A 26,493-nucleotide genomic window follows, 5' to 3' on the forward strand; every position below is an offset into this window, starting at 1 on the left:
ACCGGGACTGGCAACGGGATCGCAACCCTTGGTGTTGCTCCCGCATCTCGCTCAGCCAGTGAGCGGCCGGTCTGTAGGTGGGATCCGAACCCTCAGCGGGAGCGCTGCCATGCTTCCCAAGCGGTGCACTGTAGCAGTGCGCCACCGGGCTGGCCCAATTATATGTTGATTTTAAATAATAATAATAACAATAATAATAGGTGAACAGCATTTCCCAGTCGTTTACTAGGAATGGTATTTAGCCCAGAAGAGATGAGAAGAACATGTAGAAAGAGGGCTGATCAGTTAAGAGACACAGAAGGGGCAGGCTGTGACATTCTCCTGAAATATATAAATATATCAAGAAATAACTCCTAAAAAAGAAGGAAGAAAAAAAAATAAGAAAGTTGGGTTTGAATTCAAGAAAATCTGTCAAGATTTTAAAAGCCAGGAATATCTTGATAAAATATTAGACCTTTGTTCCTTAACTGGAGCTTTCAAAAACTAATGATTTAGGGCCGGCCCGCGGCTCCCTCGGTAGAGTGCGGTGCTAATAACACCAAGGCCCCGGGTTCGGATCCCACATAGGGATGGCCGGTTCGCTCACTGGGTGAGCATGGTGCTGACAACACCAAGTCAAGGGTTAAGATCCCCTTACCGGTCATCTTTAAAAAAAAAACAAAAAAAAACTAATGATTTAGGGCCGGCCCGCGGCTCCCTCGGTAGAGTGCGGTGCTAATAACACCAAGGCCCCGGGTTCGGATCCCACATAGGGATGGCCGGTTCGCTCACTGGGTGAGCGTGGTGCTGACAACACCAAGTCAAGGGTTAAGATCCCCTTACCGGTCATCTTTAAAAAAAAAACAAAAAAAAACTAATGATTTAAATCTATTAGAACATGGTTATTTTTAATGAATTGACTATATGTAATTTTAAACTGGATCATATGAGAATGGACCTATATTTTTATGTGACACATCAGGGTTGCTCCCCTTAAAGGAGAGTCCTTATTGACTTTTATGTTACTGCTGTCAGATTCAAATCCTGAAACATTTATCTATCTATCTACCTATTTTGGCGGCTGGATCTGAACCCCTTGAACTTGGGTGTTGCCAGCAGTGTAATCTAACCAACTGAGCTAGCCGGCCAGCCCCCTGAGACTCAAATTTAACAAGTAAAACTAAGAAACTATCAAATAGTTACTAAAGAGGTAATCTGCACATCTGCTTTACTGTTTAAAGACATGTAAAATAAAGGCTTGAGTCAAAAAAATTGTGTGTGGGTATATATGGGTGCGAATCATTGAATATTCCTTGTGTAACAAAGGGTACGGGGAAAATGAATACATGAGTAAAATAAGTGACATTTATAAAGCATGTTATGAGGACCACAGAATTCTTTGCCTAGTCCCAGAGTGACGGCTCACATACTTACTTTCTCCACATGGCAATGAATGACTGTGCTGATACAAATCCTGTCTTCTCTCCCCCTGCAGCCCTGAACATGGGGGCTTTCCAATAGAGAGGAAAGCCACAGACCTGCAAATAAAAAACCAAATATAGAATAAGCCAAGAGGTACTGAAGAGAAGACACAATCAAAGAAAGGATCTTTGTAGCTTTTACCCTTCATGCCACAGTGGATAGAAGGGCTCTTGGGGGAACAAAACTGGGGCACAGGCAAATGTATCAACTAGGGCAGATTCAGAGAAACAGAGGAGAAACAAGAGGATTACATGTTTAATGAAGAAAATGAAAACCCATTTACCTTTTCTCCAAGTTCATTTATAGTGTCTCCCCCTCCATCCTGAGATAAAGCAACCAGCCTCCCTTCCCACCCACTCTTAGATTATGTATTTTCTACTTTCTAGAAAGAAAACATAATGACTAAAATGTCATGGCTGCATATGTCCTTCATTCCTTGAGCAAAAAAGTGCAGCCACCTTTATTATTATCATTTATTTATATATTAGAAGCTACCACAAATGACTACATGTTATAGAAGCCTTAGGAAGAACCAGGAATGAATATAAAAACAACATCAATACCCCGAAAAGTATTTATTATTTTCTCTTCAATAAAAAGCTCTTCTTTTCAATTTTTAAAAAAATTATCCTTTTACTCTTATAAGAAAGAATTCTTACTAAATTTACCTGCTTTTCTTCCTACAGGGAAAATTCTTCCTTATTAGTAATAATGTCATCTACATATTAGCAGAGAAATAGTCTCCAAATCTTCCTAATTTTGTACATATACAGAAAACATATTCCGAATCTGGAACTCTTCAGAGTCACATCTTGTTATGAGATAAAGCTATTCCTACTATTCACATTAGATACAGGATCTGTTGAGCTTTCACCATTCTACAGAGGGAAGCTTCTTCTTTGGAGGCGGACTAGATATGTGCCCACATTAGGTTCAGGTGAAATTGCTCCTGGTGTGAGGCCTCGGTGCACAGGGATTCCACGGGAGCCTGAAGAGTACCTAGTCTGACATTAGTTATTCTGAGAGAAGGGTCAGGGCTGCTGGGTTCATATCACAGATGAGGATATGGAAGGCAAGATTCAAGGCAAGAGAGGTAAGGACAAGGCAGAAATAAGGGGCTGTTGCTGCCAGGGCCACTAAAGCATGTTCTGCAGAGTAGAACTTAAGATTTAAAGATTTCTCAGGTCCAGAGGTTGAATACCTCCACTGAGGTCAAGAATGAGGGAAAGGGGTTGCTTAGCAACCATGTGATTTTGTTTATTGTATAAATTATGATTGCCAAGGTACAAAGCTCACAATTAATATACTTTGGGTGTGTAAACTGTCAAATCCACTTTCCCCAATCCCAAGCCCTCCTTTCACACAAAATATTGTTTGCTAAGGAAATGCTTTTAGATAGTCTTAGTGGGGTTATTGGCAACTGCTGGAAAAGCTGAAAGAATAGTCTGTATTTCGGAGGTGGGAGAGCCACAAATGGAGAAAGTACAGGAAGAGACTGAAATTGGCTTGCTAAAGTGCTTGAAGCTTCCACCATTAGAGTGACTCATGAATTTTTCAGAATTAGAAGGAACCAGGAATCTCCTAGCTCAACCCTGGGAAGTAGTCACCATCCTCAGCTGAAATACTTCCAGGGGCTGGCATGCCTATCACCTCCTGTGTGGCCACTTCCACTATTAAACAATTTTTTTTTTTGGCAGCTGGCCAGTACAGGGATCAAACCCTGGACCTTGGGTGTTATCAGCATCATGCTCTAACCAACTGAGCTAAGTGGCCAGGCCTTTAAACAACTTTCATTCCTGAATTAAGGTCTTTTCTCCAGAAGACTCCTGTTAAAATGCCTATCTGTCAGCTCATAAGGAGTAGTAATTTACTGATAGATTAACACTTATAAGTTTATTACAATGTAAACGTAAAATCCTGAGAGACAAGATACAGAACAAAAATGTTTTGAAGTAGACTGGAAAGGTCAGCTTATTTTTCTCATAAGGGGTACCCTGAGTAGGCAAGTGTTAGGCAGTGTGAAGTTATCAGGCCCTGGGAGAAAATGCCAAAGGAAAAAATAAAAACATATGGCTAGCCTGCATCTGCTTAAAAATCAAAGTATGAAGATAAAGGGAGCAAGGAGACCAATAAGATCCCAAAAAGTAAGTGATATTAATCTGAAGGCAATAGAATAGAACTTTTATTAACAGAGGAGAGAACAAATCAATGTGAAGACTCTTCTTTTGCAGAAGAAGAGAATGGTTGACAAGTGGGAATATACACGGAGATACAGAAAATGGGTTTAGGGGCCAGCCCGGTGGCGCACTGCTATAGTGCGCCGCTTGGGAGCGCAGCGGCGCTCCCGCCGAGGGTTCGGATCCCACATACAGACCGGCCGCTCACTGGCTGAGCGAGGTGCGGGCGCAACACCGAGGGGTGCGATCCATTGCCGGTCCCGAAAAAAAGACAAAAAGGAAAAAAAAAAAAAAAGAAAATGGGTTTAGGGGCCAGCCCGGTGGCGCACTGCTATAGGGCGCCGCTTGGGAGCGCAGCGGCGCTCCCGCCGAGGGTTCGGATCCCACATACAGACCGGCCGCTCACTGGCTGAGCGAGGTGCGGGCGCAACACCGAGGGGTGCGATCCATTGCCGGTCCCGAAAAAAAGACAAAAAGGAAAAAAAAAAAAAAAGAAAATGGGTTTAGGAAACATGTTTAATGGAGGAGTGAAGAGTCAATGTGCGGTAATCAAAGTCACTGAAGCAAAGAAAACTTCATTAACACCTATAATTTGATCTAAGAATAGCCCAAGAAATAAAGAATTGAAAGCAAGGTTGTTTAATGTTACACACAGGTGATGATTACCCAGTATTTGTAATGCTCTTTCAACATTTTAAAATGTCTCATGCCTATTATTTCATTTAGTCCTCACATGATCCCCACGCAGAAGAGGCAGGTATTTTTATCCCATTTTGCAGATGAAGAAATTCAAGTACAGAGGCTACCTTACAGGCCACAGGCATGCTGGGTTGAGATGGTGCTACATCAGCCACAAGAGAAGAGCTGGAGGGCTTTGTACGGTTTAAAGAGAGTTTTATTATTTTTCCTCAACTTTCTGCTAGTAGTTAAAACTCCACGATGAATCCTCTGGCCCAGTCTGTGACAAATGCTTTTCTCACTGTTGCTCAGTTTCTGTTCCTACACTGCTTTTGTCCCTCTTAGATTCATTCCCTATTCATTTCTTCTCTAACATCACTTAAAGCTATGGAAAAAAGTACAAACTACACACTGAGAACTTAACCAGACTTGGACATGGAGCTCTCCAGGGATGTTTGAGGACTAAGATGAATGAGCTAAACTTCACCAACAGATGCAGATTTCATAAACACAGTTTTCTATACACTTGAAAAACAGATTTCAATCTTTACAGCTACACTTAAGAGCCACTAAGAGTAGGTTATAAACTGAAGCTGGCCTTGCAAATAGTTTTATAAACTACAAGAATCCATAAAAACATTCATTTATTGCTCTGACAACCTCTTGTCTTCTTGCCCCTTCAAGGGTGCCTCTCTTTTTCCTTTTCCCATGCCAATCTGCTGTAAGAATATGGACAGTAACAGAGTTCACTGCCTAGTGGCAAAAAAAGACTTTCACTGTAAAGAATTGTTGAAAATAAGGATAATTTTGTGTGTGCTAACAGACTGTGATAGTGAAGTAAAAGCTGGATTAAATGAGAATTAGCTAACTGGAAGACATGACTAAATCAATTTTTTTAATGAATGGTTTTAAGCATAAATAGGCAAAATTCAATAAAATGAGCTGATACAGTCACTCAAAAACAAAACAATACAAACCAACACAATCAAGATACTTTTTGAGGTCATTATATACAAACCCTCATTTTTATATGCAATGTTTGTTTTAACTTTTTAAAGATACAGGCAGTTTACCTTGCTACCAGAGCTGACAATTAAGGTCTAAGAGCAATGAACACAAAGGCTTGATGTCCAAACATGAAATTTAGGGATACAATCAATTACAAGTAAGACAAGTTAAACAGATATAAATATGTATAATGGCTATTGTGTCACATGATTATTAGGTATAAACAGTAAATTGTTATGTAAATGCCTTCTATTATGGTTAAACAAAATAGTTTTCTTTCTTTCTTTTTTTTTAGGGTTCAGTTCCAGCTGATTTTATTTCCTTCTCAAAAAAAGTTATTTACAGAAGTTATATATCAACAATCTGACAGGCAGTGAGCTTGATGTGATTAGCTGGCATTTTTTTTCTTTTTTCTCCCCCAAACATTGTTTTTGTGGCCTTGAATTTTAAGACAATATTCTTCATGGCATATTGCACAGGACAGATGGCAAAAAACTTTAAAAAACAAAAACCCTTAATGAAACTGCCTTAAAAGGGCAGACGTCCTAGTGCCTGTCATGTTAAATTAAACGTACATACACACAATCTTTTTGCTTATTATAATACAGACTTAAATGTACAAAGATGTTTTCCACTTTTTTTTTTTTAAAAGATGACCAGTAAGGGGATCTTAACCCTTGATTTGGTGTCGTCAGCACCATGCTCTCCCAAGTGAGCCAACCGGCCATCCCTATGTAGGGATCTGAACCCGTGGCCTTGGTGTTATCAGCACCGCACTCTCCCAAGTGAGCCATGGGCCGGCCCGTTTTCCACTTTTTTCAATCTTTAAACAGAACAGCTAAAGCCTGAACACATATGCTATCATCATGCCATAAAACTAAAACAATTACATTTAGTGACAAGTAGAAAGGATTAAATAGTCAAATTCAAGAATGAAAAATGCAGTACATGGTGTCGTGAACCCAAATCAGCATTTAGACAACAAAACAGTTTTCTATCTTTTCAAACTATCCATGTTGTCAGCTTCAACACTGGGGGGGTTTCCTGATGCCACTAACAGACTGATCCTCACTGCACCTAAGTAGCAAAGTCCTTCTCTGGCTCCCCACCATCCAGAGACCCCTTCCCTCCCTTGACCATCATGAGGTCATCAGGCTTTCTGCTCTCCTCTCACTCAATCTATGGAGTGCTAGTGGGCTACTGAGCTGTGGAGCAGGGCAGGGCTACCACAGTACAGGGCTGGAGGGCCAGACCAGGAGGGATGTGGAGGCAGGGAAGGAGGAAGGCACGGGGAGAATGGACTCCTCATGTAAGGGTTTGGGAGTATTCAGAGGAAGAAGGTCAATCCAGTGGACCTGTATTCAAAACAGGCTAGGCTGTAGGTCTGTGACAGTGACGCACTCATCACCTGGATGGGCTCTCCAGACATGGGACAACAGCACCGAACCAGGTAACTACTATGCCTTAACTGGGACAGTTTCTCCTTGTCTGCCTACCTGAAGCAATCCATGAAAACTCCTGTCTCCCTCACACAAATTGTTCCCGATATTAAAAATACTTCATGTGGCATTATACAGTTAATACGTTACCTCCAAAGGCTTGGCAAGGTAGTGAGCTTCCATTTTTTTTTTTTCAAACTTAAGAGTTCCATGAAATAAGAATGTATCAGAATCAAATAAATTTTTTCAACATGGAAAAAAATCCGTGCATGTTTAAAAAATAGAGAGCAAAGACAGTGAAGAGGGGGAGACTGGGGTTGCTAAAGAAAGGGAGATTATAAATCTTTAGTAGTTATATTACCTTTGCAATTTTCCCCATTTCATAAATGTCTGCTTTCTGATCTTCAATATCCATGAAAGCAGTTTCAATTCTGCTTAGAATCTGTTCGTGGTTACTGCAGGTGTCTGGGAGTCCTTCAGGAAAGTAGAACCGTGGAATGTTTACAGACAATGGTGCATTCACAACATTATTCACATGAGGAACAGGGGAGAGAGGTCGGGGACTACTTGGAAAGGCGGCTGGAGGTGGAAGTGGTGATCCAGGTTTCTTTTCTGGTTTATTTTGAATCTGAAAGGAAAATGTGATTATGAGACACAAACACTCTAAACAGTATATAATTCCTGAGACTCCTCACCAGTAATTAGGAAGTTGGGTGTAAATACAAGAAACCACCATTAGAGACAGTAGAGATTGAGAACTCACTCTATTCCAGAGGGTGGTAAGCATGTTTCTAGGAAATGCTTATGCACACTAAATAAGTTAATATATTAATTTTCTGTCAGTACGCAAGTTCACACAGATTTATGTTAAAAAAGTCCTGCAGTGCATTTTCTCATCAATCGCATGGCAGACATTTCAAAATAATCAAAGAGCAATTGTCATATGATATGTTAAAGATCTTGAAGTGTATTCTCAGTTTGTTGGAAATGGATTAGTAAATTCTTTTTGAAGGTTATTCTTGGTTTTTCTGTGAATTTCTACCTCTTCTAGGCAAAAACAGTGAGTTCTTCTTTTAAAATATATAGATCTAAAATGTATTTGGGGCAGGTACTCCTTTCACCTTCTTCTCTAGTTTAACTTTGCCAAGGTGGATTCACTGCCAGCCCCTGATGTTAAGAAAATTAAAGCATTTTAGTTCTGGACTGTTCTTTACCTGGCTAATTCACTTACCCCTGGGGGCATGCCACTTTTTTCTAAGACATACATTTATCTCATTTTTGGTATGCTCTAAAAGGCAAGGACCATGTTCATTAATTTCGCCACAAACAAACTCCCTTTACAGATCATTAACTAACTTATAGTTTACATCCTTCCTTTTTCCAAAAAGGATTTGATGTGGTGTACCATAAAGAGAGATCAGAAAGGACAGTAAAAAAAAAAAAAAAAAAAAAAAAAGAGGGAGGAGGGATGGTGAGATTGAGATTGCTCATGATTTAGAAAAGGGGAGGAGAGATACACCATCATTCAGGCAGGAGTCTACTTACCAATGAAGACGAAATTTAGTTCCCAAGCAGAAAAAGCAAAAAGATTCCATGAAGATTTTCAGAGTTCTCATAATAATAATAACCAAATTATTTATCAAGGCAAATTATTTATCAGTGCTCATGAACACGGCACTGTATTAGATGCTACATAAAGTATGAAAGATGGACATGACTGCTGACTAGCTAAATTTATTTTAAATTCACTGTGAACACAAAGTACTACTCAAATGTCCTTCTTTCTTAAATTACCCTAATGCCATCCCTCGAGTTTGAACAATGACTGATCTGTAAGAAGTAGATTCAAATATCATATTTCCTCTTGACATACAGGCTTAGAACATACATTTTAAATTCAAGATAAAAATCTTAGCTACCATTAAAAAGCATGTTTTATAGGAATATAAAGTTTTATAGGAAGACAAGTTTCACACACATAAATACCTGATGAAAATGGTTAAATCTTCTACTTTTGTCATACATGGCCTATTTCCCATGTGTTAACATCTGATTTTAATACACAGAGTGGAGTCTGCTCATGTATTTAATACTGTTGGGGTCATAAAGGCCAGTTGTCACACCAAGCCTTTGCTGCAGTATCAGGATGTTACCCATATAAAGCAATAGTCAAGGAAGAAACAGCACAGAGGGAAATGATGCTAATAAAACATGAAAAACTTAGAAAACAGTGATGAGTTACTAGTTGTGACCTCAGAAAAGTTTCAGTAATAAAACAAAATACAACCCCTACTTCTTGAAAGGTTGTTGTGAGGATTAAAGAAATTATAGGATGTAATGTACGTAAAAGGTTCAGAACCATGCCGGGCACAGATCTGTCCTCATATAAGAAAATGAGTGACAAGACCAAAGGGTGGGGTTCTCAAAAGATTAGATTAAGCATAATTTGGCAGGGTCCTTCAGAGTTAATAATAAATAAAATAATCATTTACATTTGTAGAGTAACTTAAAGTCTACAAACCACTGTTGATTTAAGAAACTGATAATCTATTCTAAGTAAACATTTTTCTCTGACTTAATGTTAAATTTGCAAATATATTGTCTTATGAGTCAGTACCAGTAGAAAGTGCTCTTAAAATACTAAAATAAGAAACAGAATTCTTCAGGGGCTTTAACCAGGTCATTTATATTAGTGCCATTTCATTTCCATTATTCTATGCTGAAAGAGACTTGTGAAACTACAAGTGTGCAACCATCAAAATTCTTTTTTTTGTTACCCCAAAATGTTTTCAATCATGTGATATCCAGGCAGTTATGGATAATTTCATAGGAATAAGACCAGTGGTGCCAGTGGAATGAAACTTGATAGTCTTGTGAACACATACTAGTGGGGAAAGTTTAGAGCAAGGCCTTCAGTGTTAACTCTGTGCTTCTGCTTTGACAGAACAAACATTGGCTGTCAAAGTTTTTGAGTAGGAGAGTATTTCATTATATAATATTCTAGTCTGCTTTTCTTAGTGTTCTTAACATGGAGCAATTCACTGATAGGCAAGTATTTACTAATTCATTGGTTAATTCCACATTAATAAAGCTGATGTTAACATTTAAAAGGAAAATAGACAAATAATGCACTTATTTTGAACTTTCAGGTATATCAATTTACTTTCCATTGAGTTCAATAGGAGAAACCTAATTGAAACCTTAAAGCAGTTTAATAAAACTGACCATTTATAAACATCATAGAATAAACCTTGGTAATATAAATTTTGTCAGATTTACTGGCATGTTTAGCATCTGTTCACTTTGAAAAAAGCTGTTTCAGTACTATCTAGGAGCTGCATTAAAACAGAATTAGCTGGGGAAAGTACCTCAGTTCTCCATTTCAGTCTTTCCCTATAAACACAGTATCATTTAGATACTCATTCTGAATAGTATCCTTATACTATTATGTCACTGCAGCATTTCCATTATCTGGCCATTTTTGGCTTGAAAAAACAAAAAAGCAATTTCATATGGTTCACCCAAATAATTTGAAATCATTCTGGGTCAGAATAACTATGAAACCATGATTTCTTGCTGGATTTTGGATGGCCAGCATTTGTACAGCCCTTGATTTGTATTGCACTCAATGTTAGGCATCGTGTTTGGTGAGACACTGGCCACAAGGATACAAGCAAGAAAGCACAGACTGCAAAGTAGTCATCACAGGCAAAAATGACTCAGTCTTACAGCTTGCTAAGGGAACACATTTTCTCATAGCACAGAAGTAATTGCCATCCTTTGTTATCTACATACATATATTGTATTACACACATACAGTTGTCTCTCTATAAAAATACGTCTTCCTTTAAAAAAGATTACCAGGATCAATATTCTTTTTAAACAATATTCATTACAGATATATGTATGTTAATACAAACAGTTGATTGATTCAAAGTGCAAACAAGGCTTTTAACTAAGAAATTCTAATCTCTCAAAGGTATTTCTATTAAAAATTCTAGTATTTTTTCAGCTAAATTATAAAATGTTAAGTTGCATTCATTGTCTCTAAAACTGGATTCCCTTTCTACAAGAGGAAAATGTGAGTACTGTACTCCAGGTCCAGAAAGTCTATTTTTAAACCTGTTGGAATCCTTCTACGAATAGCTTTCTGCAAATAACTGAATAGAGGACTTGTATCAAGATACAAGTGAGCTGTAAAATTATTTGTGAGTTCTCTGGGTGGTTTTATTAGTAATAAAAATATTTTAAAAGAAACACCCAAGTTTCAAACCTGAGTCTGCTGAAATGACTTCAGCCGCTTCTTAAACCGTGATGGGAGAACAAAATCACAGCCCCTTGCCAGGAAAGCTAACTCTCCCCTTAAATCCGGGTCCCTTCGTAGAGATGTTTCCTTGATCATCATCTTTGAAAAGTAAATGTTAAACTGTCCAGCACACTTTTGAAGATAGTGATTTAATAAGTTGTCAATCTTGTCAGGTAGAAAGTTATTTTTTTCTTCTTATCTCTCGAAGAAATTAAATTCAAGCATTGTGCTCTCCCAGCCTCCAGGGACCACAATCCACGCTTGTCCTGACATGCAGCTGGCTCCCAAATACAGCCTGTGGCTCCCAATACCTGCTCATAATTTTCAGGTTAGAAACACAGCCTGCAATGGGCCTGTTGCTCCTTGTAGGTAACTTTATGTCAAATTGACCTGCACATGCTGAGAATACAGAGCCTTCTGGGAAAGGAAGCACCCACTACTCGGAGTACCAAAATTAGAAACATTACAGCTGGACCTAAAAATAGTGACTTCTCAGATAAAGCTAACTTCTTAAACTCAGAGTATGTGAGGTGTCAATCCACATAAAGCAGTTTCTCCTTAAACTAGAAGAAAAAAAATATGTACAGCATTTTTGGCTTTTGTTATTTAATATTTCATGAAAAATAAATAGGCTGAATTTCAAATTTGAAACTATTATTTTAAGAATAGTTTTTTTTTATTTCTTATTGGATGAGAAGTAAATATCCAAAATCCTCTAGATCTCTCTCATCAAAATATAGAAGAAAACAAACTTTCATCCTCAAAAGGTAATTTACAGAGATTTTTTGGTCTCAGATTTTTAAATCTTTTTTTTTAAGCAGAAGACTATCTTAGTTAAAAAAACATACTTTTTTTGAAGTGATCTTGAATATATTTGAAAATTTATTGTCAGAAGTGTTGATTAAGAAAGTGGAAAGATTGAATGCCTTAAGAAAGAAGGTTTAGATACATATAAACAAATGAAATTTGATTAAAATAAGGATATAAAAGATGATCATATAGTGATGACATAGTACATACCGGATTTGAGAATTTTTTCCTTTGTGGACCTTTAAAGAAATCATCCCAGATTTTTAAAATAACCAGTTATTTTATCATATATTAAGTATCTGCCTCATATAGTTATTTATAAGTAAACCATTAAGTATTCTCTCATGTTTAATATTTAGATTTCAATATTTTAAATCACAACATTCAAACAGTACTTATTTTATACTTCCAGAAAATATGAACCAAATATCATTATAAAAAACAAAAACAAAAAGTAGCTTGCAACCATCTTTTATTGAACTTCTGTCTAATATAGTGGGAATTAAATTCTTTGGTTTTCCATTGTTTCCTACAACTTAAGTCAACTTTTTTCCGTTGATTTCTTTTCAAGACATTCTGACAACTCTTTATAATGTGTACAGTGAGCTTACATGCCTAAACCTGTGGCTTAAAAAAATTTTTTTTAAGCTGTGGAATCTTCTGCTCATACAAAATCTTACCTGAAAGCTTTCAATATCTATTACAGATAAAAGAAAATTACAATTGAAAACCACTGGTCTTATGCTTCAACCTATAGGCCCTTCCTTATTTTCCCAACTTTTTCTCTCACTGGGCTTACATATTAACTCCTTGCTAGGTAGTTTTCTCATATTTTTTCCTTACTCCTGCCTAGAATACTCTTTTCCTCCCTCATTATTATTATTTTTTTTTTTTGTCTTTTTCCGTGTCCGGCAACGGATCGCAACCCTCAGTGTTGCCCCCGTACCGGACCGGGGACCGGCAACGGGATCACAACCCTCGGTGTTGCTCCCGCGCCTCGCTCAGCCAGTGAGTGGGAACTGGTCTGTATGTGGGATCCGAACCCTCGGGCGGGAGCGCCGCCGCACTTCCCAAGCGGCGCACTATCCAGTGCACCACTGGGCCGGCCCCTCCCTCATTATTTTATCTCCAAATTAAAACAACAAAAAAGTTTGTTATGAATGCAGCTAGGTCTTTAAACTTATGACTTAATGCTTATTCAACTGAACCACACTTTAAGTTATATTCTCCCTTTTCTTCCCAACACCACCCTGTGGCTTTATGGGGGTAAATTTTCATCTCCTGCCTGAGAATGCTCCCTTTCCTCAAATTACACACATTCTAACCATCCTTCAAAACCCAAATTACACACATTCTAACCATCCTTCAAAACCCAACTCAGGGCCGGCCCGGTGGCGCACTCGGTAGAGTGCGGCACTTGGGAACGCGGCGGCACTCCCGCCGAGGGTTCGGATCCCATATAGAGACCGGTCCGCTCACTGGTTGAGCACGGTGCGGGCGTGACACCGAGGGTTGCGATCCTGTTACCGGTCACGAAAAAAAGACAAAAAGGACAAAAAAAAAAAAAACCAACTCAAATTTTACCTACTTCAAGAAGGCTTCTCCGATTATTTAAGTCCCCTTACTGTAATTCTTAGTTTTATATATACAGCACTTAGTGAAACACTGAAGAATCTTTGTTAAACGACCTCCACTTAACTTATTCTCTTAATCAGCCAAAGCTCTCCGTTTCTCCTGTAAAACAATGTCCATCATGCACTGATTCATGGCTAATAGTTTACTTTCTACTATGCTGTCAGGTTTCTTACCTCAATAGTTGAGTTGTGTGTTTACTTAGTGTTAGCTGTATTTGTCCCCAATCTGTTTATGTTCATTGCACTTTTTCCAGTAACTATTCAATTCAATTACATATTACATAAACTAATGAAATATGAGTTTGGAAAAAAAGAGTTGTTTATAAAGCATAAAAAAACCCCTAAGTTTTATAAAGACTCAATAAAGGTAAACCACTAAAAAAGAAATTGCTGGGCCGAGCCCGTGGCGCACTTGGGGGAGTGTGGCGCTGGGAGCGCAGTGATGCTCCCACCGCAGGTTCGGATCCTATATAGGAACGGCCAGTGCGCTCACACCACACCAAGGGCTGCGATCCCCTTACCGGTCAAGAAAAAACAAAAAAAAAAAAAGAAAAAAGAAATTGCTACAAAATCAGGTATGGATGGGATAAAAGAGAAAAATCATTAAAATATAGAAGATGCCTATATTCAAATTGCTTCACTACTGACTTAAGTTCCCTCTCCACTTTACAGAAACTAAAACTGGAAATCAGTCAACAAATGTATTATGAGTGTGATTTACTGCAGAAAGATGTCACAGAACTCCAATTATGAGACTTAACCCCAAAGCTTTGGCCCTATATTAAAAGATGTCTAAATAAATTAATGTTTTGAGTCAAAATATTTGATACACATTTTACAGTATATTCACATATAGTTTATGATTCCCTACTGATTAGCTATCAAACTGAATCATGATCAGGTGAAAGAGCTTCTACTGTACTATTTTAACCTGACATTTATTTTCCAATAGCATCTAAGCTCTTGAGGGCAAGGTCAATTTTATAGTCATTCAATCACTCAACAAATATTTTTACGATCACTTATTAAGTGCCAGACACTTAATAAGTATGAGGATAGAGAGATAATAAAGAAGTGGTCTCTTCTTTTCCTCACTGCATCTCTTAGTACAATGTTGGTTTGAAGCAAAAGACAAAAAATACCGTACTTTCATTTCATTTACTTCCCATAAGCCTCTGAAGTTTCAAAATTGGAACAGTGGTTAAAAGCCTGTTCTATTGTTACACTCTTAAACAAAAAAAAAAAAACATTTCCACATGTCTTTTGATGATGAAATAAACTCTAAGTTTTGATTTATCAAACTGTTTTCCAAAAAATTCAGAGGGGAGAAAAGACCAGGACCACTAAAGGGCTTAGAAAAAAATTTGTGTGTGGCAATGAGTTATTGACAGAGGAGATTGGTTTATTTGCTTTTTACTTGTGTTTGTATGGAAGTATACCTGCTTGTCTAGAAAGAATCTGAGAATGTGAGTTAGTTTCAAGAAGCTAATGACCTTGTTTCCTATTTCACTGAGAAAACTGAAGCAATCAGAAGAGACCTTCAGCCACCTACCTATCCATATAATTATGCACCGCCTTTCCCTTTCCATCAATTTCTATTTGTGAACTGTCTGGGCTCCTAAGGCCAGTCCTGCACTTGTGCTCTAGATCTAATCCTGTTTACAATGATATTTTAAACTAAGTCTATGATTCCAAGTTGTTACTGCCCTTTTTAACTACTCGGCCAGTTAGAGCCACGAACTGAGAAAACTTTTTTTTTTATTAAGATATAACTCAGTATAAAACTCTCCCTTTCAAAGTGTACATTTCAATAGTTTTTAGTATTTTTACAATGTTATGCAGTCACCAGCACTATATAATTCTAGAACATTTTCATTACCCCAGAAAGAAACATATTTATTAACAATCAACTCCCCATTCTACCCAGCTCCCAGCCCTTGACAACCATACTGTAATTTATGTCTCTATAGATTTGCCTGTTCTGGACATTTCATGTAAGTGGAATCATATAATATGTGGTCTTTTGTATCTGGCTTCTTTCATAATGTTTTCAATGTTCACCATGTTGTAGCACAAATCAGTATTTCCTTTTTTTTTTTTATGGTTAAATAATATTCCATTGTTTGGTGCAAGGATTTCAGGAGTTGACTAGATCAAATGTCCACATAGAAAAGGGGATGTACAGGAGTAGTATGAGGAAAGTGCGTGGGATGAGGGATGATCTGGATTCCTAGACTTCTTGTGGTGACTGATGTAAACAGGGATGAAGGGCATTTTAGAAGTAATCCTGATGACCTTAAGGCAGAGAGTGGTGGTGAAGCTATGCTCTGAGCAGGCCTGTGAGGGAGGCCCAAGGGCTTAACAGGAGCAACCGAGTCCTGGGAGAGCTTCTTCACCCTGCCGAGGATGTGTGGAAGCTGCGGGAGGGGCAGGTTTATCACCAGGATAAAACCACCTGGATATCTGGGACTCACTTTTTATTTCTGGAGAAACATGCATAATTTGGAGTGTATTTATCCCAAACTTTTTTGTGTGCACACAAACATATTAATAACAAAAAGGGACCATAGTGGTACATGTCTTGCAATTTACATTTTTATGACCTATTTCATCTTGACCACCTTTCTATATCAGTACATATATCTACCATGTCTCTGTGAATACAGGTAAGGACATATTGGATACCTTATGTTGATTAATTAGAAAGGATGGAGATACAAAGAGGACCTGACCTCAGAAGCCACTAAAGGTAGAGGGAGAAAGGTAGAGGGATAGCTTGAGCTCATCCATATCAGTACATATATCTACCATGTCTCTGTGAATACAGGTAAGGACATATTGGATACCTTACGTTGATTAATTAGAAAGGATGGAGATACAAAGAGGACCTGACCTCAGAAGCCACTAAAGGTAGAGGGAGAAAGGTAGAGGGACAGCTTGAGCTCATCTCGCACATTCATATTTGCCTCTGGCCAGACCCCTTTTCTTTTATGAGTCTGCTTGGGGGTAAATGAGAGGAGGAGAGAATGGTTTCCCATTGTACTGTTGAGTGTCTGGATTTTGACTCAAGCATTCCCAGCATTGAACTCAGGGACCATCAGAACCTACAATGCTAGGGGAGAAGAAACATTTTCCCTCAGTGACATGACTGGCTAATCTTAATGAAGGCATAGATATAAACCTAGAAAGTAAAAGAGAGAAAAGTGTTTACTAAATGCTCCAAAAGAAACTTTTAACAAGGATCTTAAAATGTGCTTTGCCGTAATGTTATTTAAATTTATAATTATTGTGCCTTTAAATATGCATACAAAACTATACAGTATAATATCTAAACCCTGAGAAAACCAAAATGTTAGATCATTAACCCAGGAAGGCCCTTTATTCCTCCAGGAATAAAATATCAGACACAAATTTCTGATCAGGGTCAGAAGAAAGCAAAGTGAGTTCTAGTAAAAGTGGACATCATGCCCACCCTGAAAGATTTTGCTGACCCTTTTGGGTATCCAAAAACAAACAACAAACAATCATACTGAAATTAAATGGCCAGAAAAATCCTTTTCCTGAAATCCTTTTCAGATATTAACCTGAATCCATGGGGATGAAGATGGGGACTTCTAAGAATGGGAAAAAGCACAATGAATGTATAGGTATTCCTTAAAAAGGAAGGATAATAGTGTTAAAAAATTTTCAAAATTAAAGTAAAACTACACCATTCTTGGTGTTCTCTCCTCTTGCCAGGAAAGGTGAAGGAACATTTCCTAGAATGCTATAGATTTTCAGGTGTTAAAAACTAAAGGAATTAAAAGGCCAGAGGTCTGGGTGAGATACTTGAGCCTCATGGAGGCACCACCCTCAAGTCCTAGAAGGGCACCCTGATGTTAGGTCCTCTTGCACCCATCCCTGAGAAACAAAGAGCAGGGAAAGAGATGGTCCTCAGGCGGGTGAGATACTTGAGCCTCATGGAGGCACCACCCTCAAGTCCTAGAAGGGCACCCTGATGTCAGGTCCTCTTGCACCCATCCCTGAGAAACAAAGAGCAGGGAAAGAGATGGTCCTCAGGAAAGGGGGCAGAGTTTCCATTTGAGAAGGGGACAAAGCAGGAAAGCAAAAATCCCTTCATTTGATTATTTCTCTACTTATCTGTTTATTCACTCAACAAACAGCTATTTAATGTTACCATTTGCTAAACAAAAGCCAATAGAGGTTAGTGGTCCAGACATGGAAACTTGAGAGGGACTCATAAATCTCTTTCCATACTCTTAGTTTAACATTTTATTTTTACAGGGTGTTACTTTTGGGAGCTGGAGATCACATTTTTAGAGGCTGAGGTGGAAAAAGAGAAGGCAAGGTATGAATTACCTTGTCATGTAGACTGCCTGCTTAAATTCTGACTTTAAAACTCCAGAAAAGTGATGGGAAAGGGGTCCCACTTGAATGACAGGGTAGGCTTCTTAACCTTTACCTTACTAGTATGGATTCTACTAACTTGGAATTCACAACAACATAAACACAGCAGCCTGAAATTTCTCTTTATACTCTTCAGGAAGGAAAATTCTGTTAACTCAATTTTTGTTGCCTTTGACTATCAAGATAAGACTACCATCAAGCTTAGGTTTGAGAGAAATAATGGATTCATGATATAACCATTTAGTCTCCCTTACCGGATTCCCCTGGGATGAAAGGTTTATATTTATAAGATAGTTGAAGATTAAGGTATGTTTTGATGTCTTGTAATAGAATGGAAATGGTAGAAGCCACTGTGCAAAACAAATCTCTAACCTTAGCATCATTATCACTGTGCATAGCTAAATTAATTGGATAAGAGTAAGGTATCCATATCCAAACACCATTTTCTCCAGAGAAACTTCCTTAATTCCAGAAGGTGGGATATATCTCTCCCTCTGAGCTCCCACAGCACTTCATTTATATTTTTCTCATAGAATCCTTTCTACTTTGTATCATAGTAAATAGCTCATCTCTCCTATTAAGACTGTGGGCTCCACCAAGGCTTGCTCTACATTTGATTCATCTTTATCTCCTACTGCATGCTCTGCATAGAAATACAGACTTATGAATAGTTAAACTATGTAGAAACAATCTATTTTTAAGCATTTTAGCAATCTCCATTTTGCATACCAATAAATAATATGTATAACTACCTTTACCACATTACTGAAATAGGTACAGCTAAAATCCACTTGGCAACACACTGATAATAATTTTACTCTTTAATCTTAAAATTAATAAAGCTATTCCTTAAAAATATTAAGATTATAATTTCTACTTTTTGTTTTTCTCAATTAGCTGAAAATTTTAAGGTTTCACTAGACTTAAATATTATACTGTAGTTTTTCTAGAAAATAATCTTCCTCTTTATTTACTTTAAATTCTTCCTCCTTCATTGAAGAATCCTCCCTCCACCCTTCATTCTTTCAATTGAGGCAAGCAGTAGTGGAAAATTTTTCCTGGCTTTGATTTTACTAAAATTAAGTAAAAGTAAATAATTTTTAAGGGAGGCTACAGTTTATTATTTTAACCTGTGAAAAACCATTAATATGCTATTGCCTCATAAGGTTAACAAGACCAAAAATGACTGTAATACCATCTGCTGGTGGTAATAAAATATGAAATTAAGATGTCATTTATTATGTGAATTACCAAATCAGTATAGTTTTAGCGTTTTTTAAAAAAAGTATTTCGGGCCGGCCCGGTGGCGCACTGTGCTAGTGCGCCGCTTGGGAAGCGCGGTGGCGCTCTCGCCGAGGGTTCGGATCCCACATACAGACCGGTTTCTGCTCACTGGCTGAGCGAGGCGTGGGGGCAACACCGAGGGTTGCGATCCCGTTGCCGGTCCCGGTCTGGTACGGGGGCGACACTAAGGTTTGTGATCCGCTGCCGGACACGGAAAAAAAAGACAAAAAAAAAAAAAAGTATTTCATGGGCTGAGCCTGTGGCGCACTCGGGAGAGTGCGGCACTGGGAGCGCAGCGACACTCCCGCTGCAGGTTCGGATCCTATATAGGAATGGCTGGTGCGCTCACTGGCTGAGCACGGTTTGGGCCACACCACACCAAGGGTTGCGATCCCCTTACCAGTCATGAAAAAGACAAAAAAAAAAAAAAAAAAAAGTATTTCATTATCCTCCATGTCAAACATGTCCTCAGTAATTCACTCATTCGTAATTACGAAGCCTTTCAGGACCTTAACCATATTGTCCTTTCCCTCCTCCACAAGCTGTTCTCTTATTCTTGTTCAACTCACTTTTAGGCCCATCTGCACAACTCAACTATTCTAGAACCTGTAGGGTTGTTTCCTATAGGACATAAGGTTTTGTGAAAAAAGCATATTACGAAAATTTGCTAGCCAATAATATACATAATTTGACACTGTGAGGAAAAAAAAAAAAAAAAAAAGAGAGAGAAAAACAACATTATATAAAAATCTACGAACCTACAGGAGATAAACACCAACTTCAGGCTAGTAAGTAGCTACTTCTGGAAAAGAGAGAGGGCACTGGAGAGGGGTGCGCTGTAGATTTCAGCTATATCTGAGATGATTTTTTAAAAACAAAGATGATGATAATAACTGAAAATATTAAATACAGCAAAGATCCGAAGCAAATATGGCAAAATGTTAAGATTTGACAAGGCTAAGTAGTGGGTAATACGAGTGCTTTTTATATCATTTACCATATTTTTCTTTTTCTTTCTTTTTTTTTTTTTTGTCTTTTGTCTTTTTTCCGTGTCCGGCAACGGATTGCAACCCTCAGTGTTGCCCCCGTACCGGACCGGGGACCGGCAATGGGATCGCAAGCTTCGGCGTTGCTCCCGCGCCTCGCTCAGCCAGTGAGCGGGAGCCGGTCTGTATGTGGGATCCGAACCCTCGGACGGGAGCGCCGCCGCGCTTCCCAAGCAGCGCACTATCCAGTGCGCCACCGGGCCGGCCCATTTACCATATTTTTCTATTTGCTTAAAACAGGGGTAACAAACAGCAGACTATGGGCCATTTGGCCCGCTGCCTATTTATGTAAGTCTTGAAGCTGAGAATGATTCTACATTTTTAAAGTACTTTTAGAAAAAAGACAGAAAAGACTATGTGACAGAGACCCTGTGACCCACAAAGCCTAAGATATTTACTATCGGGCCCTTCACAGAAAAAGTTTGCCATTCCTGGCTTAAAGTATTTCATGAGAAGAAAAGAAAGATTAAAAAAAAAAAGACAAGTAAGAAGACAACTGAGTCAAGAAGAACGGTTTGCCTTCTTGCATTAAACATCTTCCTGAATTAAACATTTTATATTACCTGTCTCTTTAAATTAGCTTTTCATTAATTACTTTTTCAACTTTTATCACAAAGAAATCCCATCAAATTTTATTTTATTCTGGGCCAGCCCGGTGGCGCACTGCTACAGTGCGCCGCTTGAGTGCGCAGCGGCGCTCCTGCCGAGGGTTCGGATCCCACATACAGACCGGTTCCCGCTCACTGGCTGAGCGAGGTGCGGGCGCAGCACCGAGGTTTGCGATCCCGTTGCCGGTCCCGGTCCGGTACGGGCGCGACACTGAGGGTTGTGATCCGTTGCCGGACACGAAAACAAGACAAAAAGGAAAAAAAAATTTATTTTATTCTGTGGTATTGGCACTTATTTAAGAGAATGGCAGCAGACAGTACTTTAATAAGGTTTTGATTTCAGTTCACACTTGCCGAAAAACTGGGAAGCTAATTTAGAGCCCACTGTGGCATTTTTAGGCAGTAGTACTTAGATTTGGGGTGTCACAAAGGACCTGCTCATGATCTGAGCACCAGGGAGATAGGAGAGGTGTGACTCGGAACTTGGGTCCACATTTTCTACTTTATACAGTGCATCTCTTTTAGAAGAATTTGTCCCCTTTTTTCACAAAAGATAATGGGGGAAGAAAGTTAAATAAAATTCAAAACACAGTATGTAAGAGTTTCTGGTTATAATGGTTGTGAGACGCTGGAATAGGTCATAAGAAATGGTGGACATATGTTTTTAATGGGCAGACAAGTTATGGTGGGGAAAACAGTGAGATAATAAATCTAAATACCTTAGCAAGCCCTAGCTTACAATAACTGGGAGCTCTTATTTATCATCACTTTGAGGTTGCTATATAGGTAGCTCCTTTTCTTTATAAAATATTAAGTACATCAGTATTACCCCTGTATATGAAAGGATCTTTTCTTATTTTTGTAGTTAATTCCCAGTCCCCCCCCCCCAGTGTTGTCCCAAGTTAACTAAAGATATTACCATTTGTGGATCAATAAATGAGGAGACTCACATTAAGAGATTTCACAGAAATGGTCAGTGAACATCTGAGGATATTCAAGCCCAAATCATCATTTAATAACCTTAAATATGTACTGTTTTAAACTTTAGTATCACTGGTAACTAAAAATGTGCTTTGCAAAACAGCAGCCACAAAATATATTCCAGGTAAAAATTATTCATCTGATCACAATATACATTTTTTTCCTCTCCTCAAATGAAAATTTTAATGGGAAGGGCTGAAATACTATTTAACTTGTTTTTAACTTGGCCACATAAATGCCATCTCTAATATCCAATCAGTTTCTATAAAAATTTACTTTGTAATATTTGAGAATATACAAAAGGCATATAGAAAAACATGACAAAATACTTATGGTTCCACCACCCAGATTATGAGATTGACCACCACTAATATTCCCGAGGCTCCTGAACACCCTTCCTCAGCTGCATCTCTCTATCCTCTCCTCAGAGTTAACCATTGTTCTGAACATCAAATACATGGCAGATCCATGTATTTCTTCATACTTTTTGTACAAATATACATCTCTCAAAATAATTCATATTTTATAACTTGATTTTGTTGATTTGGCGTTATGTCTGTGAATTCATACACGTTGACTTGTAGAGTACATTCACATGGCAAAGATAGTGCTCACAACATATTACACGTACTTCCTTGTGTTTCTCAGACTTTAAGTTGGGACCACTGCACTGCGAGAAGTGCAGTGTGTCATGTCTGGGAAAAGGTGGCTAAGAGCACCAACCCTTTCTTGCCTTCCTCAGTAAACCCATAAGCCGCATATTCCAGATGGGGCAGTGGGGCAACAGTAAGATCATGGAGCCTCCATCAGCCTCAATCCTTGAGTGAGGTGGAGTAGAGCACCCTGCTAACCCATGCTGGGCTTGTAAAATGAACAAGGAATGATCTTGTTCTGCTAAGACACAAATGGGCAGATAACTGCCTTTCTGGAAGTATTCAAAAGCAATGCTATTAGTAGGGGGATAGATTCAAAACCTTTTGAAAATACTTCTATGATTCTATATTGATATTTATTCTCATTCATATGGAAAAGCAAATCTCACATACTCTAGTCGTTACCTTCTTTGCAGGTGTATTGCACCAACAATACCTTCAGAGTAGTGTTTACATGCTCCTGTCCTGTTTCGGGAATGTTAATTTTGTCTCTCCAACTAGATTTTAAGCTCTTTAAGGATCATATCCTCTCTTCTTTTGCACCTTATACTGCACCTTACCCAGGTCTCCACAGGCATGCAGTAAGGACTGGTCTCTTGGTTAATTGGGGAGAATGAGGTTTAATACTAAATGCCTACTTTTTGTAAGGCACTTTGCTTGTGCTTCCCTTAAGTTATCTTGATCCTTATTACTTCCACTACATAGATGAGATTAAGGCTAAATAACTTTTCTTTGGTCACAGAGTTAGGAAGAAGATGAAGGGTGTGGGGAGGGCACTGGAAACCATTCTGCTTGACCATAAAGCCTTTGCTTTTTACTGACTGAATTGAGTGAAATCATTCCTAGTGGAGGGCAGGAGCTTAAGTAGAATATAAAATGGATAACAAAAAGAGTTTTTGTTTATCCAGCCACCAAAAAAAAAAAAAAAAACCAATCTCCTCCACCCCAAATAGATTTTGTTTATAAATTTTGCAAACATTAAAACATTTTTTTGGAGACTCAAGATTGTTGGGTCTTACCTTGATCACCTCTGGGGTCTGCTGAATCAAAACCACTGAAGTATCTTTGGCTTTATGACCAACAGGAGCTCTAGAGACTGATAAATTGGCTTGGGGAGAAGTTGTCAAGGTTTCCTGTAGAATTTGCATCATTTCCTTTTCTTGTGATAGACTTCCTCTGCCTGCTTTGCATTCAACTAGTTCTTGAGCAAAGTCTTCAATGCTTTCCAGAATTCGCAGTAACAGGGCTCGATCCTCCTCTTCTATTTTGTGTCCATTGGTTTCAATAATCCTTGTTAGACAGGAAGGTGAGACTTTTTCTGAGGGTGAAGAGACTTTAGATTGAGGGTCAAGATCTAAAGGAATCCGACTAGTCAAATTACTACGGCTATTAAGAGAATTAGAGTTTTTACCCTTGGCATGTGGCTCTCTTAGAGAGGTCTCCATTTTCTGTGAAAAAGATTCCAGATCCATTAACAATTTATCTATTTCTTCCTGACTGTTAGGATTCATAAAATCTCTCTGGTCTTGCTCTTCAACATTAGGAACTTTTAATTTACAGTCTTCCTTAGGTAGATGCACAACTGGTGTCTCAAATAGCTTACCAATTTCATTTTGCACTGAGGCAGGACATTTTTTAAGATGAGAACCATGGTCTGAAAGTTCTATTCTATGTTCATTTATCTTTAACAACTCCTGACTGGGTCCATTCTCTGTCCTTGGTCCTTTATCTAGTGCTTTCTTTCCATCTGACTCTTCTTCAATATAAAGAGTTTCCATTAAATCTCCAGAAGAAACATTTTCTAATGGGCTCATTGTTAATGGCTGTGATTGTAACTGGACAATTTTTAGAGTTCTGGGATCATTTACCTCTAAGTTATATAAAGAATTTGTGGAAGTGTTTGGAATAGACTTTACAGTGTCCATTTTCCTGAAATTATGCTTGTCATCTTGCAGTTCTATAGTCTGAAACTGTCCAGAGTCAGGGGCTGAGAGCTGGACAACATCTTCATATTTAGGAGGCTGTTCAGTGCCAAATATTGGGGAGAAGGGAGTTAGTTGTAAGCTAGGCATATTACTGACTAGTTCTGTTAAGTCTATAGCCTCATTATTCCCAGACTGCATGAATTCAAATGGTAACTTCTTCAGGTAGGATGCTAACCTGGTCATTACATTCATATAGACAGTTTCAGAGCTAGAAATGGCATCATTACTACTTTCTTCGTTGATGCTACCCCTTGACTTTTTCTTTATGCACTGTTTTATAATGTCTGTGCATTTTTTCAAATCCTCTGAGCATTTCAGCAAGATGTCCAAGCACATCTTTATGTCTGTCCCAGAAGAAAAATTATCTATTTTATGTTTTTCCAAAATCTGATTAACCAGGTCTTCTTCAGAGAAGTTTTGAAGAAGCATGGAAGTCAGGTTAGTATCAATTGAGTTTCTATAGGACAAAGATTTTTCCTCGACTGAGGAACTGCGGAGTAAACCAAAGGATGGGGAGCTCCCATCATTGTTATAGTGACCACAGAGCAAGTCAAAATCAACCGACCTTCTATTCAATGAGTCAGACTTAACTTTTCTTCCCTTTTTGTAAGCTACATGATTAGAGTTTTTGAGTTTTTCAAAAGAAAATTCCTTTATTTTTCCACTGGCAAAACTGATTGCTTCTCCTGCAATGTCCTTTAAGTTGCAGGTATTCTGAAATGTAGATCCTCTCTTGACCCTGGGTATGCCTGTGAGGGCCTGATGGGGGTAGTCACCTTCAGCAGAGGAAAGCCCATTTTCATGGGGTAGAAATACACAGTTCAGATCTGCGTCTTTGAACTGAGACACAGGGATGTGTAAGACATCTGCACAAACACTATGATGCACCACAATGCAGTCAACTCCATGGCTGAAGGTGTGGCAGGTTCCAGTGCAATAATGTATAGTTTGCTCCAAACGCCGGTCAATCACCACACTGCTGTAGTGGTTCACAGTACTAACCACAAGTCTGTAAGCTGCTGCCATAATATCAAATCCACTTAGTGGTGGGACTTGGAACTTTCTAGAACTTTTTTCAAGAAAATTTTCCTAAATGACAGCTGAAAATATATTTAATGACAATGTTCAGGGGTTTCTTATAAATATAATGACTTTTCCCATGAAGGGAAACCATCTAAATTTGAGGTTTGGTAACTGTCAGGATACAGTAGATGCTGCACATGTGTGCTTGTATTAGCAAGTCTAATAATTTAATAATTGTGCTTTTCAGTTTTTACTTTTATTTAGTAATATCATGATACTATAGGAGTATCTGTTGTGAAAGAATATCCTCTTAGTTCTTCAGAAGTTCTACACTGTGGAAATTTATTGTCATAAATTTACTGTCATAAATCTTAGATGGTAGTCTGGAAGTACTGTGATAACTGAGTCCTCCAAACGTTTAAATGATCCATTTTTCTGTGGATGACAGAGAAACCTATAATGAAAAAAGAAAATAATTAAAAGGAAGTATAATTTCTTAATATTGGAACATTTAATGTTCTCTTTCTTTACAGTCCATATGCAATGGATCACCAGGCCTGTTCTCTGCCAAATCACCGATACTCAATTCACCCGTTTGTGTCATCACACCCTAAACTCCTTACTACCTAGGGTAGTATTACCTCAACTCTGCAACTGCCTCCCAGTTGATACTTATCCCACTTTCTTTGCCACTTTACATGACACTAACAAGCTTAGATTTCGGGGCCGGCCCGTGGCTCACTCGGGAGAGTGCGGTGCTGATAACACCAAGGCCCCGGGTTCGGATCCCATATAGGGATGGCCGGTTCGCTCGCTGGCTGAGCGTGGTGCTCACAACACCAAGTCAAGGGTTAAGATCCCCTTACCGGTCATCTTTTAAAAAAAAAAAAAAAAAAAAAAAAAAAAGCTTAGATTTAGACAGCTTTCTCATCCCTCATAGCTCAAGAACTCACATTACTGATCTCCATCATGCATCATGGCAGGTCTACCTCT

The 26,493-nt window shown here is 38.5% G+C and overlaps 1 protein-coding gene across 2 annotated transcripts in view; it reads right to left on the bottom strand.

Moving 5' to 3' along the window:
* PPP2R3A (protein phosphatase 2, regulatory subunit B'', alpha) overlaps positions 1 to 25,950 on the bottom strand; it is a 113,171-nt gene extending 87,221 nt beyond the window's left edge. For both annotated transcript variants that reach the window (XM_008584106.1, XM_008584105.1), the window contains exons 1-3: positions 23,512 to 25,950; positions 7,125 to 7,391; positions 1,414 to 1,517 (exon numbers count right to left, since the gene is read on the bottom strand). In XM_008584106.1, the coding sequence (XP_008582328.1) occupies positions 1,414 to 1,517; positions 7,125 to 7,391; positions 23,512 to 25,503 (2,363 nt within the window). In that variant the 5' untranslated portion in view covers positions 25,504 to 25,950. The remainder of the gene's footprint in view (positions 1 to 1,413; positions 1,518 to 7,124; positions 7,392 to 23,511) is intronic.
* Positions 25,951 to 26,493: the final 543 nt, after the last annotated feature.

This window comes from Galeopterus variegatus, unplaced genomic scaffold (genome assembly GCF_000696425.1).
Source record: "Galeopterus variegatus unplaced genomic scaffold, G_variegatus-3.0.2 Scaffold3151, whole genome shotgun sequence".
In the NCBI taxonomy this organism is placed as follows: domain Eukaryota; kingdom Metazoa; phylum Chordata; class Mammalia; order Dermoptera; family Cynocephalidae; genus Galeopterus; species Galeopterus variegatus.